Raw genomic sequence first — 18,853 nt, 5'->3', positions numbered from 1 at the left:
TTTGATGAACAGCATTGTAAAAATCCCGTCAATTATTATCCATAATTTCATGTTTTAATGATAATAATTGTTTTTGTTCACATGTTCATTGCTAAACTTACAAGGCGAGAATACAAGTTTATTTATTTGTAAAGAGAACAGATAAACAGAGACACTGTAAAAAAATTCTGTAGAAATTACAGTATTAATGGGTATTACTGGAAACTAGCTGCCAGTAACTTACTGTAGATTTTAAATTTATGTTATTTACTGGCAACATTTTGTTCAAAGTTAAAAGAACATGAAACATTTTCAGACTTTATCTTCTACAGTAAGTTACTGGCAACCAGCTGCAAAATTACAGCAAATTTTTTACAGTGCATGTATTACTTTTTTTTCTCGCAGTAACAGCAGAAGCGATAAAACATGCAAACTTTATGCTGAACAGGCAAATATGAACAAATCAAATTACAAAATACTATTACGATTAAAATATCAACAAACATGTAAAAATCTGAATTGAACTAAACTTATTTGAAACCATCTTGTGTAATAAACGCATAAAGCAGATTAATGCAGACTCTATTGTCATTAGATTTTGTGTCTTTACCTTAGGCAGACAACGTCTTTTTACAGTTTTACTTTTGTTCTGGAGAATGATCTTGATCTTAAACTGTAGGGTTTAACTTCAGCAGCCATGCGCAAACCCATCAGTGTATGACATCAAAGTATCGCGAGAGAGTTACTATCAGTTACTATCAATCTGCAACACGGTTATGAGACTCTGAGAACGATCCAAACACATAAGGTCAAAATAAAAAAAAACTGATTCACTTACAACATAAGTGGGAGGGTTTGGGGAGCACAGTGCTGCGCCCAAAGGTGAATACCAAACCATCCAATTAGAGCTCGGCCTCAAGTCACATGCTTATAACAAATTTAATGACCTACATACACACTCGTTTGGGTGGCGCCCCAGCCACACGCACAACAAACTCAGTTTTGATTTTTTTTATTAATGATAACATGACTAACAGTGAAAAAGTACATCTAAACTATTTTATTTTGTATTAATTTGCACTATATATTTAACTTTTTGGTAACATGTTAAAGTAGCTTTTCTCTCTGGCCAACTTTAAGGCCAGCGCCCTCTATTGACCAGCCGCCACTGCTGAGCTGTGAAAGAGCAACAACTGAGCAGTATGAACTGTAAGTCACTTTGGATGAAAATATCTCCCAAATTCATAAATGTAAAGGTTTCATACAAGAAAAAAAGAACTTGGACACTTCAGAACTGAAGTCTCATTTGGCAGGTTGTATAACAAATCTGTCTCATTCAATATTGTAATTCAACAAAATTGTAAAAGAAAAGCAATGGTATACATGCAAGTCTGAGGAGCTGCATGCTCATCTGCATCACTCTATTAAAACCTTGTTGAGTAGATTTTTAAAGGTCTATTTGTATTCCCCATATGCAGCTCAATCAGGTTATACTTCAAGGGTGTAGAAAAAACACTTATCATGAAAGTGTGTAATTGTGTATTTATGTGCGTAAAGGGCAGGGTTGAGTGTGTATGAAATCCAGAGACAGAAAGCTGGGTTACATGCTAGCATTGCTCAGGTAAGAGCTGTCAATCTCACTTTAGTTATTTTTGCTTAGAAGATGGCCACTAACAATCACCCAGGAAGGAGAAGATGGAAATAAATAAAGAAAATTAAGCTTTTCGTCAAACAGCTCAGTTCAAGCATCAGACTGCTTAATTTAATAGCTTTGGGCTGCCAATTACATTCAGGGGAGCAAGCAGTACACTGTCAATTTCATCCTGTTGGGTTGAGTATTAATTTCCAATGACTCTTGTTGCTTGGAGACCGGCATAAAGTTGGATTGCTTCAATGTTTATTTATCAGAGTGCTTTCAGCCAGTGGAGAGGAATAATGTTAGACATACTTAAGATGGGAATAACGTCCTCAGTTCAGCGCAGTAAACTCACAGCGTCTACTGTGACATTTCCAGATTACTGCAAGAGGGACGTAACAAAGAGGCCAAAAGGAACAGATCATCATAAACTGGTACTGATGCAGCTGTTCCTATTGTTGATCTCTGATCTTCTGTATGATTAAGACAAATGTAATGCAATTGTTTAATAAAATAAGTTTAGAAAGAGGAGCATGGTCAAGAGGAAGTAAACAATGTGAATTTTTAATGTCTTAAATAAGGGTTCCTAAAAGGTTCTTTGTATTGATCCTTAACCCCCTGGGGTCCAAAAACGCGGCGCCGCGTTTTGACGTGTTTTCTCCTTATCATGGCAGAATCAACTTAAAATACTCCATTATTAAAAATCATACACTTACGTGTTTGACATCATTTGAAACTGTAAAGGGTCTTCTTTAATATGTATACATTCACAATAACAACAGATCTTTGTGTTTTTGTCAAATAAAGAAAATAAACAGGGTGTGCATCCAGACATTTCTGTCTCTGCCAGCTGTCTCTCAAAACACGTTACAAAAATCAATTGAAACTCCGCGAATACTCGTCATGCAAACATGATACACATATCCAAAGAAAGCCTGAAATGTCTACTTTTAAACAATCTAATTAAAATCGAAAACAAATAATACCTTTTTATATAATCTGCATTGAAGTAAAGAGAGTACCGTTTTCCTGGCTGACTTCATTATCTTTAATATGGTCACGCCCACAGGCGGTATACGCTGTTGACATGGTAATGAAGAGCAGCTCAAACATTAAAAAGTAAAGTTTGATTTAAGAGAACTTTAACATCTTCTTTGTATTGGAATTTGTTTCCAAAATGTACACTCTCTTAGAACCATGCAACTTTTCCACCAAGGCAGTTTGAGTGCTGGGTCAGAGCCAGAGCCTAATTTTTCAGAAATTTTTTAGGAATTTTTTGACACCCAAAGCACCAGCTCTGAAGCAGGAAAATTGGTTCTTAAATAGCTCCAAAGTCAAGCTGTATACACGTTGGATTCACCGCATTTGGCTGCTGGTTTAGGTAAGTAAACTGATGATCATTACCGTATTTTCCTGACTATACATGTAAGCCGCAGTTTTTTTCATAATTTGGCTGGTGCTGCGTCTTATAGTCAGGTGCGCCTTGTAAGTCAGTATGAATAAATTTTGACATTTATGAGGCAAGAGACAACATTACCGTCTACAGCAGCGAGACTCCGCCATATGCTGCTTCTGTATTTATGTTATTCAATGAATTCAGTTATGTGGAATGATGAGCCTGCGAACTTCGTTGGCTTATTCGGTTAATTTAGCCTATTCAACCTTCCAGGTAAGTTCTGTATGCTATGGTTCATCGTTTAAATAACTGATAATATTACTTTAACGTACGAACATCTATTCAGCCTGCTGTTCTGTGTGCTATTGTTTAGTTGAATAACTTCCCTTTCCAGATTAAATGTCTGTTCTTCGGCTTGGATTTTGTGAAATAATTTTCTAAATAAATGCGACGTATAATCCACTGCAACTTATATATGTTATTTCATCTTTATAACGCAATTTTGAATGATGCGACTTATACTCCGGAGCAATTTATAATCTGGAAAATACGGTAATAGTGTTTATATAAATTCCGTCGAGCTGCACGAGCATGTGGATTCGTCGCGTTTGGATGCCAATTTAGGTACGCAAAGCCATTTAGTATTAATAATACAACATTTGTGTTTGGCGCTAGCGTGCTAACATTGCTGGGAAAGATGACGTAAGACTTGCCTCTGTTGTGGCTCTATAGCGCATGGAAAGGCAAACCGGTTTCTTAGAAAGCTCGCCAGTCTAACTAACTTTGAACCAGCAACAGTTCTAGCTCTGAACTAGCACCCGGACTATGGGATGATTCAAATTTCGCGTCTAAAACCGTGCAGACTTTCCAATGAGCTTGGGGAGCCAAATCACAAGGGGAGCCAGAGAATGGTTTACCAAAACTAAGTTACTGGGTTGATCTTATTCACATTCTCTAGGTTGGGACCCAATTATTGCACTTAAACATGGAAAAAGTCACATTTTCATGATATGTCCCCTTTAAGTAAATTTTATGTTAGATAATAATTTCTGGGGCAAAATTTATTTATTTATTCTGAAAACAAAAGATATTGGATTTGTGCTTCTACTATTTCAAACATGTCATGGGCCACCAAAGTGGCGAGTATGTAAAGCAGCACATATTCATAAAAACTCCTTAAAATGTTTCAGAGTTATTTTTACTAGCACATTACATCTGGATGTCTAAACCTGCAATCTAATTTGTTAGGCTCTGTGGAATCTTAGTGTTGACCCTGCATTTTTGTTACTGGGGTGTGAAATGAAGCAGAAGAGTGCATGGACGCCTGGACGAGGGAAATTCCACAATCATTTTGCCACGCTGAGCACAAGCTCACCAGACAGGATGGCAACTACACGGCGCAAAGCAAAATAATGTCATAATATTGAGAAAGTCTGCAAGCGTCGACGGCTAAAACCGTGTTTTTGTGGCATTTGCTTCGCCAGCGTTCTTACAACACCGAAAGTTTGTTGTTAACACCACATTATCACTCTTGAAAATTAATGATGTGGGCTCAGCTGGGCTAGTTTAGATGCACACAAAACACTCTGCTGGAAAATGCTGTCTGGGCAATTAATAGGGGAAAGTAGTAGTAATGTTGTTGTAGTAAACTTTTTATATCTTTAAAATAAACATTATATCTTTAAAGTAAAATAAAGGCACAATTTAGCTCTATGTATAAATATAATAATATACAATTATACATTCAAATATACATTTTAATTTCAGTCTGAAATGTTTATTGTGCATTGACTTTTCCAAACATTTTAATTGACTTTCTTTTAAAGTCACATGTAATTAGCAAAGTTTTCTAACCCTGTTTTTGTCCAACAGTTAACTGACGGGTGAGCGTGCCATTCATTGCAATTGTATAGGATCATTTACACTACAAATGTGATGTGGTCACATCCCACCAAGTTTTTTTAAATAGTTTGAGTGATCCTATTATCCGAGATGCTTGTTACTACCAGGTGTAAATGTGCCATTGTCACTCTATTCTCAACCATTTAATTTGAATGCAACAAAATCTATTACAATGGTCACAGATTTACAACACTAATCTGCTCATGCTGCAAAATATCTGCCAGTAAATTGAGAGAAGTTTTTCAGCTTAGCCTGAACAGAAACACAGTGACTCAAATAATAAGTAGTTCATGCAAATAAAACCTGATAAGATCTATATTCAACATCAGACACTGCTATCTAAACTAATGCAGGCTCGGTCTGACCTCAGAGACGAGAGGGAAACAACAACAACACTTGCAACTACATAAATCAATTGAAGGCCTGATGAACTCCGGAGGCGTAATTGTTGCAAAAGTTGCATCGTGCCTCAGCACTTTCTGATTGACTGAACTTACCTCACATCTGCCATGAGTACACACTCCACTTAAAAGGCTAAATGAATTGATTTATGGTGACTTTGTCGAAAAATGCTACAAAGTCTGTAAACATCCTGTCTTGCCATAATGAAAGAAATGAAGGGTTGAGCCCAGTCTGCATTCCCACTGTGGGAAGGCCTGAACATGGCAGTCACATACATATGCATGCTTTTCAGGAAGGATTTTTTTCTACAATGACTTCAAGTGGCTTGTCCAATGGAATAGATTCACAAAAACTCAACTGTGTCCTTGTGGCTCAACTGGTAGAGAGCATTGTGTAAAATATTGTCAGTTCAAATACATGGGAAAATAATATATTAAGAGTTTAGATGCAAAACCATCTGTTATCTTGTTGTTATCAGGCTCTTGTGTTTAAGTTCAATTATTTCACTTTAATGGCAATGAAAAGGTTATTAGTCAGTAATTGAAGCGCATTTTTTCACAAATGTCACTTTAATTTTTACAAATTTGACATTCTTTCACTGCAATTTTCAGTGCATCTGTTTGGCAAAAGCCTACACTTTGGTGAACAAGGCACAGTAAACACCAGTGGCGGCTCGTGACTGCTCAACTGAGGGACGCAAATTCAAAATACCGTATGTGTGTTGCTCGTGTTTTCAAAATATGTGTTTGTTGCGTCATGTGAACCATGTGCATCACGTGTTTTGTCAAAAAGAGGGCCTGCTGCACACGCGTCATAATTGTTTATGATAAAAGAGGCGCCCACGTTCACAAAATACACACAAGACACTCCCTTAACAATAAACTCTGATTACGCATGAGATTATGTGAGTATCTGGCAAGCGCAAGCGTCTCTTTTATCATAAACCCTTTAGACTCGTCTGCAGCAGGCATTTATTTTGACGTGATGCACATAGGATTACTTGCGCGTCACATATTTTAAAACTACAAACCACACACGACAGGCTACATACATGTTGTAACGAACTTCGCATCGAGCACCCTTGAAAATGAAGTCACCGGCCGGAACTTGGAAACAGTTGCAAAATCACTGAAGACGCAACTAGAAACATTGCAAATGATGAAAGTGTAAAATGAAATGTAAAAATGAAGAAACTGAACCACGTATGGGGCGCTGTGATGCATGTAGCTACCACATTCAGGCAGTGTTCAGGTATAAGTACTCACAAGGGACACAAGTTTGAATGTAATTCATGGTAATTGTACTTAGATGACTTAAAAATCAATGTGTCCTTTAACAGATTCAGCCACACTGTAAAAAATTCAGCATTTTTGTTAAATCAACATATATATTTTATGTTACTTTAACTTCTATGGTCTTCTAAGAGCTTCTATGGTCCGATTCACGATTTTGCATTTGATTTGATGTGTAAGTTTGTATTGGTACATGTTAAGGATATGTAAAAGGTACAAAACCCAAAGTAAACATGACGCGAGTTATCGTCTCCAACGTAAATCTCTTTTCTTGGACTACAACAAACACACAGATTGTAGGCAACAGTTTACTTCCTGGGATTGGTGATGTAGTAAAGACCGACATTATGAGGCTGTTTACACTTGGCATTAACATGCGTTTTCGTTGATCAGATCACAAGTGGACGATGTTAATGCCAGGTGTAAACGATGTTCAAAACGTATTGAGCTCGTCCACTTTCGACTACTTTCAACCACATTCAGAGGTAGTCAAAAACCCTTTCGATCCTATTGCTTTTGTAGTATAAACGCACATGTGGTTGAATGTGTTCGAACAGACACAGGAGACTGCCTTCTCTCCATCCATTTATCTAATCTGAGATACTGAACACAATATTTTACGTCTTTTTTCTGACTTCTGCCGTGAACATATGGTGTACAACGCTATTTTTAGCCTTTCATTGATAAAACTAAAGCGGCTGATCTCTGGAGTTTCATTTTGCAAGCATGTGAAAGTTGTGCAATCTTATTTCATAAATTGCGCTGGAAATGCAGAGAAAGCTCTAACATTTACACGTACAAAACACTGTGCAGCATGTTTACTTACTACTAAGCAGCGGACTCCGACATAATATTAGTTCACGTCCATATAAACTCGTCATTACTCTCGCTCACGTTTAAATGACAACAGAGAAACTCGTCCACAGTCTCGACAGACCACCCCCTCACAGTATTCAGGACAGAAGCAATCAAAAGTGGACAAAAGAGACGGATTTAAATACCACGTGTCTCGTCCACTTGTGATCCGATCGACGGTAACACATCTTAATACCAAGTGTAAACAGCCCCTATCATAATTCCTCCCGCTTCGGACTCAGATGTGAGTTAACTCCTGTTGGCCATGCATTGTGAGTGAATCTTTCAAACATTTTAAGGAGCGTTACATTTCCGGCTGACGTCAGATGTATTCAGGCCAATCACAACGTACAGATTAGCTGGCCAATCAGGGAAACAGCACTTTCAAATCGATGAGTTTTGTACATAAATCAGTACGTTTCAGGAATAGAGGGGAAATCTAGAGCTAAAAAATTTAGGGTAAGTGAAAAATAATGTATTTTTTTAACCATTAATCACGCGAACACATTGTATTATACCAAATACACAAAATAACTTTGTTTTTTAGCAATGAAATAGGTGACCTTTAACAAATAAAGTTAAACAATTTCAACTTGTTTATATATGTCAACTTGTCACAGGTCTAAACTTAAAATAGTAGGTTGAATTGACTTGCAAAACCAAGGTGTTTTTACTTCATGCTGCATTTTGTACAGTGCAATACAGCCAGGATTAAGCCGATTTGAAGCAAAGGTATTCAGTGAATAAGTGTCAAGAGCATTTGGTTGATATCATTATCTCATTTGTGACCGAAGGGGCACAAATCGACTTTTGCATCTTAGCTGTTTGATCAAAATGTATAACCTGAATGCACTCTTAGTCCTTTTAGATAAAAGTGTCTGCCAAATTCATAATCGTAACTGAAAAAGACCTTCTGAATGGGCAACGTGCATCAACTGAGGTAATGTTTAATACAGATTCCACACATAATGCAATGTATAATGTGTACAACGGCTGCTTAATACAGTATATGAAAATGCCTTCAATATAAATTCATGCACAAATAAAACGTGTGGTATTCAAATGCATTCTGTTACAGCAGAACTATACTTGTATTGTATAAATCAATACACTCGGATGACACTGTAGATGAATCATTTGAGAATATTGACAGACATGTCAAGGCAATACATGGTCTGTCCTCTCTGTCAAATGATCAGTCTTTTCTTCAATAAAGAAAAGCATGACATATAGTTTAAAGTCAGTTCATAAAGGTTCATAATAACTGTGCAGCAGCAGTCACATGGCAGGAAATCAGAGTGAACAGATTTGTGTAAAGGAGAAACTAGAGCTCAGTTCAGCGTTGGAGAATAGCCCAAGAGAAGGCACCATCTGTGGGATTTCTAGTAATGATTTGCTTATACAAACTTAACCTTCAACTCTCTTAAAGTGCCACAGTAGTTATAGAATAAATGCCTTTGCTTGCCTTTTTCTCGAAAGGTATTCAAAGCACAATCGAATGACTTGCGAGATCAATGGTGGTTAACTTACAAGATACAGTTTTATCTTGCTGAAAATAAAGATCTTTATATTTAGCTATTGTTTTAATGTTTGATCATGAAACAAATTGAAATACAGCGTAAGTATGGAAATAAATAAGCAAACTTAACATATCTATCTATCTATCTATCTATCTATCTATCTATCTATCTATCTATCTATCTATCTATCTATCTATCTATCTATCTATCTATCTATCTATCTATATATCTATATATCTATAAATCTATGTATCATGAAACATTTTGATAAAAAAAGTAAAGGCAATGTAAGAGTATCAAAATAAGAGGCATACATTTACATACATCTCTTCACATACTATTTTAAAAATTGTTTTTAAATGACATCATACAAACCAAATCTGTCGTCTTTTCCACATTTAAGGGGAAAATTGTCATTACCGCAACGTGTCCATGACTGGATCTGGGTTCCCTGACATGGAAAATTTATATTTAAAAATCACTTACATTTACATTTACAGTAAAGAAACACGTGGTATTTGGTGATCATTGGTAAATGTAGAGACAATAATAAGGAATATAAATGTGTCCAAGACCAATTTTCTCATCCTCCGCAACAATTTTCAATCATTGTTTAAGCCCTCGAGGAACTAACATTTTCAAAATAAAAATTGTTGGAAGGGACATAATTGACTGTGATACTCAAGATGGCTACCAGGTAAGCAGTTCTTATTTTTTCTTTCCAGATAAAAGTTGAAATTTTGTTTGTCATTGTCCCTAGACAACTTTTTAGTTCTCATTACCAAAACATGAGTTTGTAAACGCATATATTTAATGTAATATCATTTTAAATCCTCTAAAAATAATGGTTATTGTAAGTTCAGACCTTAATCTTATATGTGCAAAAAAAAAACGGCTTCAGGGCTTTTTAAAAAAATCTGATGCTGGACACCTTCTAAAGGTCAGCTCAGCATCACACCTCGTCACGTCTAGGACATCTCAGAGGTATCGTAAACCGGAAGTGCACATTAAATAGCGTGAGCTTCATCAGATAGCGTCTACTTCAAAATGCAAAATATACGTTAGCAGCCAATGTTAATCGTTAATGATTTGGGACAATTATGATGTTATTTCATATTAAACTATGTGAGTGGCGCTCTGTGGTGCGACAGGGATTTGAGCAACTTCCTGAGTCGTAGCTGGGTGGCGCGGACAGGCGCCACCTGTCAGCGCCGGTGTGCGAATACTCATAGAAAGCAATGTGTTCGAGTTTTTAGAACGGCGTGGTGGGGCGCTGAGCTGGGTGGCTGGTGTGCGACCATCTTTAGTCTGGATTTCGTGAGAATCACCCATATGTATTCATATATAACATTTATGTTTTCACGTTTTTACGGGTTTTTAAAGGGTTTAGCCTTAGGAGGAGCAAAATGTCAATAGTTTGTATTGGACATTGAGCATGACTGTTTACATGCACAACACTTCAGGCAAGAAGTAAAAACAACAGGGATGGAAAGTGATTTAGTAATTCTGAGATAAGAAACACATGAGTGCTACATGTGTTGCTGTTATGCTATGATCTTTTGCTCCCATGATTTCAGTTTAACCTGTCATTAAGCAACAGTGTGCTATTGAGAGTTCATGATCTTAAACGGGTACCTGGAGCACCAAACAGATCAACAGGTCTTTGACACCACATTACTTAACCAATTCATTTATTAGTGCTGCTCTTCTTTATTTTACACTATGATCTCATGTTTCATCCTCCGCTGAAGGGTGGAAAAGACATTAGACCTTTTGATTTTATTAACATCTTAAAACTCACTAAAACTTAGCTTGCAGGAGTACAGGAGTGGCAATGATTTCCGTGTGATTTATTGGCTATAATAAAGCCACATCTCTGAAATAAAATCATATGGCCCTTGACGCTTTACTGGTGTGTTACAATGCACAGAAGAGAGATTAAACTATATAATTTTTACACCACACAGAATTTAAGGTGCTGCTTTTTTCAAAGGTGAACGGAGGAGGAAGTCAAATAGGCCTAATAAACCGCGCAGAAGAATGTCAACTGAAACACTAGCAGTCACTTTGCCCTCGAAACAAAAGCTCCCAAATCAATGGGCGTCTTCTAGTGGGTTTTGAACATAAGGCTTAGTGGCTGCAAAGCTCATTAGCTAGTTTTCCTACTGAGGCTGATTCAGGCATGACTTCAGGATTAAACTGCTTTGGAATGCTTTTGTTTATGCAGTTTCTAACACAGAAGGCACACTTGAATGGGGCTGGGTCCTTCAATGAGCAAAAACTATGGATATGGGTTACTTACTCTGATTTGACAGAATAAGGAGTGTGCCTTAGAGTTAATGAAGTATAGGACAATAATTTGTTTTTGATTATGCTTTGATAAATAGATATTTCATTATACATGGACATCAGATTCTGAACTTCATAATGTAATTTACTCTCTTGAGGATATAATTATAGTTGCCCTTTGAAACTGGGAGATAAACTCACTTATCACCATTTAAAGAAGTAACTTTCCTTCAAAAATTCACTGATTCTGGAAGAAATAGTTCTTTTAAAGCAATATAGAGATTTGTGTCTTTCTTAAGGACATGATGTTAACAAGACTATGATATCTACCATTTCGACAAAATGTTACATTTAAAGTTGCCATGAAACAGAAGTAGCAATTGTCTAATTTTCCCCGTGGTGACCATAGACTGTAAAAAAGATGGACAATGCAACCTTCCATTGTAATGAATTGAAGCCAAAAATGTCTAACCATGGGCGCTGCAATGTGAGTTTGGAACCAAGGCATGCGCAGAAGGAATTGTCCATGGAGTCAGAGGCGGAGCCGCGGTATTAAACTTCCCCCCAAACACTCACGCGCCCAATTCAACAACGCCAATCATAACGACACGCCCCTTTCTATGTTATCAAATTACTAGCTATAATAAAACTTATAACAAAAATTAACAATTGAACATATGTCAGAATGATAACAACTACCTTAAAGGGCCAAAATCATCGTTCGAAAAATTTTATTGGAAATGTTTTTTTTTTTATTTAGAGCCGATTCCCGTTTGTTTGCATGGAGGGGTCGGTTTATGACTTGTACTGCAGTCAGCCACCAGGGGGCGATCAAAGAGCCAGCGGCTTCACTTTTCAAGATGTGTGAGGCACACCAGGTGGTGACGTATATCCGAGGAATTCGTCCATCGATAATTGATTGGATCGTTTGAAGTTGGGTCATATTGCTAATTGCCAATCGCTCTGATGATCAGCTAATTGTCTGATGAAGAGCCTGCGTGCTCGAAACGTAACCTGATGCCATGCACTGTTTTTAAACAATAAATATTTTTGATACTTTTGGAGCTTTGGTGTTGTCGACTTTGCATTACTATACTAATTGCCAATCGCTGCAATCTTTTACCGGACTCCACCCACCTGTCATGACCGAAGTAAAGAGAGATCGTTTTGAGGAAGGGAGGAGATTGGTGTTTTTGATTAAAGATTACAAGGGCACATGAATTTTTAAAAAATAATGAAGCTCACAGATAAGTCATTTGTAAAAGATACCAAAACAAATAAAAGTTTTTCATTTTCGATTTCAATTTCATTTCGACTGTAAGCATTAGTCAAGACACTCCCTTAAAGGGACATTCCTACATCAGCAAAGTCAGTGATTATTATGCCAGTTTTAGAGTATAGACGGTTTCATCGGACGCACGTGATACACGTCTGGATCCAAACTTTACTTCCGGTTTCGTTTTTTCAATGGTCTGACTAGTTGCTAAACTGATCTCTTGAACAAATGCCTCGTCGAAAATAACAAATGTTTTGGTTTCCTAGGTAATCTATGTGTTGTTTTTTTGCTTGTTATATAAATAAACTACGTTTAAAGTACTTTGTGGTTATTAATTATTAGCTGAGTTTACCGGAAGTTACGTGCGGACCGCGACAGCCGCTTGTTTATGTTGTTATTGCTGAAACTGCTTGAAAATTGCAGCTTTTAATTTTCTATCAGTCTTAGTACACGATGCAACTACAGAAGAGTCAAGCTCCAAATAAGAAAAACATAGAAACCCCCTGGTTATTTATTTTTAGCGCGATGTTAGGTCCAATCAGATTCAATGGACCGTGCCAAGCTATGCTAAAAGTGGTAGCGCCAGACCCAGAGTTCAGCGGAATGGATTCCAAAACGGTAAGAATTAAATGTTTAACTCTAGGGAAGCTGGAAAATGAGCATATTTTCAAAAAAGTGGAATGTTCCTTTAACAGTAAACTTTGATTACGCATGAGATTATGCGAGTATCTGGCAAACGCGAGCATCTCTTTAATCATAAACCCTTTAGAGGCGTCTGCAGAAGGGAATTATATTGACAAGACACGTGATGCACATAGATTCACTCGAGGCGAACACATATTTTGAAAATTACGAACCACACACATGACGGGCTACATATGTTGTGATGAACTTTGTGTTGTGCACCCTCAAAAAAAGAGGTCACCGGCCGCCACTGGTGTCCACTGGAAAGTCAAACCCATGACCTTGACCTCAATAGTGCCATGCTCTACTAATTATGAAACAGAAACTCCTAAACAAACAAACTACAGAAACAAATGACTTCTTCAATGATTTTCTTGCCTGGCTTCTTTTGTAGTACAAATCCAATACCACCCAACAGAATAAGTTAAAAACATTAAAAACAATGCTCAAATCAAACCCATGGTATTCTCTCTCTCTCTCTCTCTCTCTCTCTCTCTCTCTCTCTCTCTCTCTCTCTCTCTCTCTCTCTCTCTCTCTCCAATGATGCATAAACGTACAACCTCCCACAAAGCATCTGAATACTTTGCTAACAAAGTACTTTTGTTACAAAAACACATGAACATCTGTAGATAGTCACATTGTGATGTAATCTAATGACTGTGTTAATGGCCCAATTGAAGTAACGATCATGTCAACCAATGGCATTGCTGCTTCTGTAAACAAATCTACATCATAATTGACCTGGAATGGCTTTATTTACTGTTGAGATATGCATGAAGCTCTAATCGTTTACAGTTAATTTGTAACTGACATCACCCGGCTGAATAAAACAGGTTTTAACAAAACATGTTTGCTTATCGTTGGTCCATGTAGGGCAGCTGAACATATGAGGAATGAGTTTGTGTTTTGTGGTAACTACCATAAATAATAAATTCCAAACTGGGAGTGATAATACGTCCTGCCAATTGAATAAAACAAGTGACTTCAAGTGAAAAGTACTGTATCTAAATTATCGTTTTATCAAAGAACATCCAAATCATTTGTGCTGTACAGTGATGCAGAAAACATTTTCACATGTTTCTACATTTTTTTTTGTTTGTGTAATGATTTTTAGAGATCAAACTTACTGTCAACCAGTTCTCAGCAGGCGGATAAGACGTGCAGAACGTGGAGATTATTGGCACCAGTGTGCGCAGACTCACTCTTATCAACACTCCTGGGAATAAGCTTAATCGTTGCTCTTTTTCCTTGTTGATTTTGCGCTTAAATTCCTCCTGGGCAGAACTAGTGCACTAACACTTACCTACAGCTTTGTAAACAAAAGTTCATAGCAGATCATCAATATTATTCATTCAGTACGCGTGACACGTGCACAACCTTACCACATGACCAACCTTACCACGTTATTTACTATAGTAACTGTAACAAAAAACCTTTGCACTTACCATATTAAAGTATGGCTACAGTATATATAAAGTTTATCAAATCACTATAGTTAATAAACTACTACAGAATATTGTAGCACACATATACTATTTTGCAGCATAGTTAACTAAAGTGACTACATGTTTTTATTAGGGTTGTTTACTTAAAGGTATCACAGTGTGGCTCGTCCATGTTTATTGCCTTTAAAACATGTGAAACGTGATTCCGTGTTTTTCTCACACTTCCCTCGAACAGAAATAGCCGCAATGAGGTAATGCGCGCGACAGTATCGCGCTCCGTGCGCGCGGAGGGGTATCGGTGGCGCGCTTCAGCTCCACGTTTCGCACGAGCTCAGACTTTAGTCTCGTCAGATTGAAGCTCTGCTTCGCTCCGCCCCTGGCTTGTTTGTATATGAGCGGTGACCGAAAAGCGTGAAGCAGTTTTATGTCGTGATGCGGAGGTTGGAGTTAGATGTGGTCTGCGTTTGGAGAGCGTGCGATTTTTCTTGACCTGGATTAGGAAGGATTGTAAAGTCTTTAATCTCTGGGATTTCCAGTGACTTTTTGCCGTTGCCGACTGCGGTGCGACGCACTCGGCGGATTCAAATAGAAAGGTAAATGTTACAAAGTTCATGAATGTGCAACCTGATATAGTTACACGTGCGTGTGTTTAATAATCGTAAATAGTAAACACACCTCGGCAGTTTACGTATTAACCTGCGTTTTAATGTTGCACTTCATTTCATAAACTAAATTGTCAGTACAACCATGACCTTCGTGACATTTTAAAGTTTTTTGTAATTGATTTGCACTAGCTTATATTGTATCGAGTTGTGTTTAAAGTCTAAATGAACTCTTTACAGGAATGGTGGACCGCATGATGGCAATGAACCATGGACGCTTCCCAGATGCTGTGAATGGTCTCCAGCATCAGCACTCGTCCGCGCGCAGGATGGGAATGGGACAGTTTCCGAGCGCGCTACAGCAGCAGCAACAACAACAGCAACAGCATTATAACATGATGATGGGTGATCACATGCACTACGGAGGGAATGTAAACACGAACCACGGAATCCGTCATTCTGGGAATAATATAAACGGAGGCATGCCCAATGGCAACTTGCCCGCGCGGTTTAACTCCCAGTTTGTTGGAGCTGCTGCGAGCAGCCAAGGGCAGCAGCAGCTGGCTGCGAGTATGCAATTGCAAAAGCTCAACACACCGTACTACGGTCATCACACGCATCCCTCCCATCATCACCATTACATGCATGAACTGCATCCAGCCGGGCACCAGTTAAACGGGACAGGACAACAGTACAGAGACGGTAACGCGAAGCAGAACAGCGGTGTGCCTTTGCCCGGCCACCACATGCCTGCAGCAATACTGCCCCCCAACGTTATCGACACGGATTTTATTGACGAGGAGGTCTTGATGTCACTGGTGATAGAAATGGGTTTGGATCGGATTAAAGAACTTCCAGAGCTGTGGCTGGGACAGAATGAGTTTGATTTTATGACAGACTTTGTTTGTAAGCAACAGCCTAGTCGAGTGAGTTGTTAATATCACTTGGAGGACTTTTTTGTTCTTTGTTTTTTTTTACTGGTGTTTTCCCAGATCCCCAGATCAGAATGATAAACCCACCATACACAACAGTCATGGAAGTAAATCATTCCGGACAAAGTTAACTTTTATTCGTGGAGTTCTGTAAAAGATGTGGGTTTGTTTTGCATGAGGAGTTCACCAAGGATGGTTTGGACACCCCAAAGTCATGTTATGCATATGCAGGGCCTGGAGAGAGAAATGCAAAGGAAACATGCAGATATCTGTTTAGTATTAGTGTAGCAAAGACTAAAATTCTGTTACATCTAGATGTTCGTTTTGCTCATCCGGATGTGTTTTAATGGGAGACCTCCAGTGCTATCAGATGTCAGTGAATGCATATTCTGAATAATGTCAGTGGTTATGTGACACGATTGTAGATAATAGTGTGTAATTGTCTCAATCAGCAATGTACTATAAACTTTAGTGGCCATATTTACCAGATTCCTGTGCTGCTCATAGGTTCACTGAATTGCGAGCAGGTGCTTCAAGTCGTTCTTCTCTCCACCCTTTCGAATATCTGACACATTTACTCGGGCCCACATTGCCTCCATGATGCTTGTGTAAACCAGAGCCTAAAACATCTATTGAAGTGACATGAATGTGTGTGTATGTATGTGCATTTGCGGGCTATTCTGTTTGCTTTTCGACTACAGTGCATTGAATGGGAACGGACAAAAACGTAGGGGTAAAGTCCCAGGGGAAACATTTGTTGAATGTCATTGCCTGGAATGTTTGGAAAAGGAAGGTGGAAAAATATCCCAACACAGAAGATTATCATCTTCATTAGTTTCCAGAAAAAAGATAGACCACTGTGCTTATTATAGTATGCGGTACATGGCAATACTACTGTGTTGAGGCTTTCTAGGAAAGTTTTACAGTATTTTTGTATATTTTTAGAAGAAAATGTTAATTTATTATATTTTAATTTGCAAACATGAATAAAGCACCAGAGGCTCATTACTGAATTGAATGCCCTGTTCTGTTGGGTGTAGGTATCATTTATGATTCTGAATACTAAATGCTCTTTATTATTATGTGCAGTTATGTAATATTATAATAATAAGACTTACAATCTTTTAAGATTAATACAATATAGCAAAGATGCTTTAAATGTTCTTTACATGCCATAGAAAAGGAGTGGGGAACCCTGGGTCCTGGAGGGCCACTGTCCTGCAAAGTTTACTTCCAACCCTAATCAAACACACCTAAATTTAATTTCCAAGTAATCCTGAAGACTTTAATTAGATTTTTCAGGCGTGTTTAATTAGGGTTGGAACTAAACTTTGCAGGACAGTGGCCCTCAAGGACCAGGATTCTCAACCCCTGCCATAGAAGAATCATTTTTGGTTCCTCAAAGAACCATTCAGTCAAAGGTTCTTAGAAGAATCATTTCTTTCATATATTTTATTAAACTGAAAAACCTTTGTTCCCCACAAATAACCTTTTTTGAAGCCAAAAAGTTTTCTTCTTGAAGTACCTGGGCACCTTGAGATAACTAGTATCTAAATGTGCAATAACTGAAAAAACAGGTACACTGTAAAAAATACTTTGCTGCCTTAACATTTTTTGTTAAATCAACTCAGATTTACAAGTCATGTCAACAGAGATGAGTTTTCACAACTTATAAAATGTAGCTGAGAAAAGTCAACTTAATTTTATAAGTTATAACAACTCATCTGTAGTTATAACAACTCATCTCTAGTCTAGATAATTAATATTAGGTTGAAATGGCGTGTAAATCCAAGTTGATTCAACAAAAATTTTTAAGGCAGTGTAAAAAAGAGTTTAATTAAATTTGATTAGCTAGACTTGTAAAAACATTTCTTTTACATTTTAAGTGTAATATTTAATGAAGTTTATTTAACTAAATTCGGGAGGAGCATATAAACAATCAGCGCAAAGAGGTGCCTATAAATAGCCATCCCTTACCTCTGTCCCAGGACAGTTTTTGAAGCATCCCTCTTCTACCCTATCACCTCATTCTCAGCTAGTTTCATCTATCCCATTTAAAGAGAGGGGAGTACCCTGGGTTCGGGCTAAAATTTCGAGCTCAGAGCCCTCCCCTCGGACAGCATGCCAAATTTGCTTTATCTCATTCCCTACCTATTACATGTTAATGCAAACTCGTGAAAAAATTGTTTATTTAAACTCAAGTCTGAGATGGTAAAATGGTAAAAACAGACACAATCTTGCATTTTAAAGGTGCAATGTTGGGAATGCAAAAATGGGCACCAATTGTGATTTTTAACAAAGGCCACTTGGAGACACCAAAGGTCCACTTTGAGTTTTGATGTAGCATGTTTCATTGCTCATTCTTAAAGTTCATGTTTTCATAAATATAATTACATATTAAATTCTTAGTCCTTGTGATTTCATATCACTCTCAAAAATAAAGGTGCTTTATAGAAAATTTTGCGGCAGAATGGTTCCATAAAGAACCTATAACATTTAAAAACCTTACTGGTTCACAAAACATTCTTTGTGGTTAAAAAAAGGTTCTTCAGGTTATAAAAAGATAAGAAAGAAATGAAGAGTTTCGTTGCAAAACGAGATAAATCCATTTAACATTTTTGTCAAAACATGTTTGTGTTATTA

At 37.5% G+C, this 18,853-nt stretch overlaps 1 protein-coding gene and 1 long non-coding RNA gene across 2 annotated transcripts in view; one reads left to right on the top strand and one right to left on the bottom strand.

Annotated features, from left to right (window-relative positions):
- The window catches only part of LOC129429220 (uncharacterized), a 62,464-nt gene extending 47,514 nt beyond the window's left edge, over nt 1-14,950 (bottom strand). Inside the window, exons 1-2 of the long non-coding RNA XR_012358704.1 lie at nt 14,820-14,950; nt 14,359-14,534 (exon numbers count right to left, since the gene is read on the bottom strand). This is a non-coding gene — a long non-coding RNA (uncharacterized lncRNA). The remainder of the gene's footprint in view (nt 1-14,358; nt 14,535-14,819) is intronic.
- A 43-nt stretch (nt 14,951-14,993) lies between these two features.
- cited2 (Cbp/p300-interacting transactivator, with Glu/Asp-rich carboxy-terminal domain, 2) lies at nt 14,994-17,223 on the top strand. The gene is made up of 2 exons (XM_055186596.2): nt 14,994-15,269; nt 15,519-17,223. Exon 2 carries the CDS (start codon nt 15,521-15,523, stop codon nt 16,214-16,216), a length of 696 nt encoding a protein of 231 aa, XP_055042571.2. The 5' UTR covers nt 14,994-15,269; nt 15,519-15,520; the 3' UTR covers nt 16,217-17,223.
- The last annotated feature ends 1,630 nt before the right edge of the window (nt 17,224-18,853 follow it).

This window comes from Misgurnus anguillicaudatus, chromosome 18, assembly GCF_027580225.2.
Source record: "Misgurnus anguillicaudatus chromosome 18, ASM2758022v2, whole genome shotgun sequence".
Taxonomy (NCBI): Eukaryota; Metazoa; Chordata; class Actinopteri; order Cypriniformes; family Cobitidae; genus Misgurnus; species Misgurnus anguillicaudatus.
This window is presented reverse-complemented; position numbering and strand designations above follow the sequence as displayed.

What these genes read in the sequence shown, in the direction of transcription:
- cited2 (XM_055186596.2), top strand. Translation starts at nt 15,521, where the DNA reads ATGGTGGACCGCATGATGGCAATGAACCATGGACGCTTCCCAGATGCT.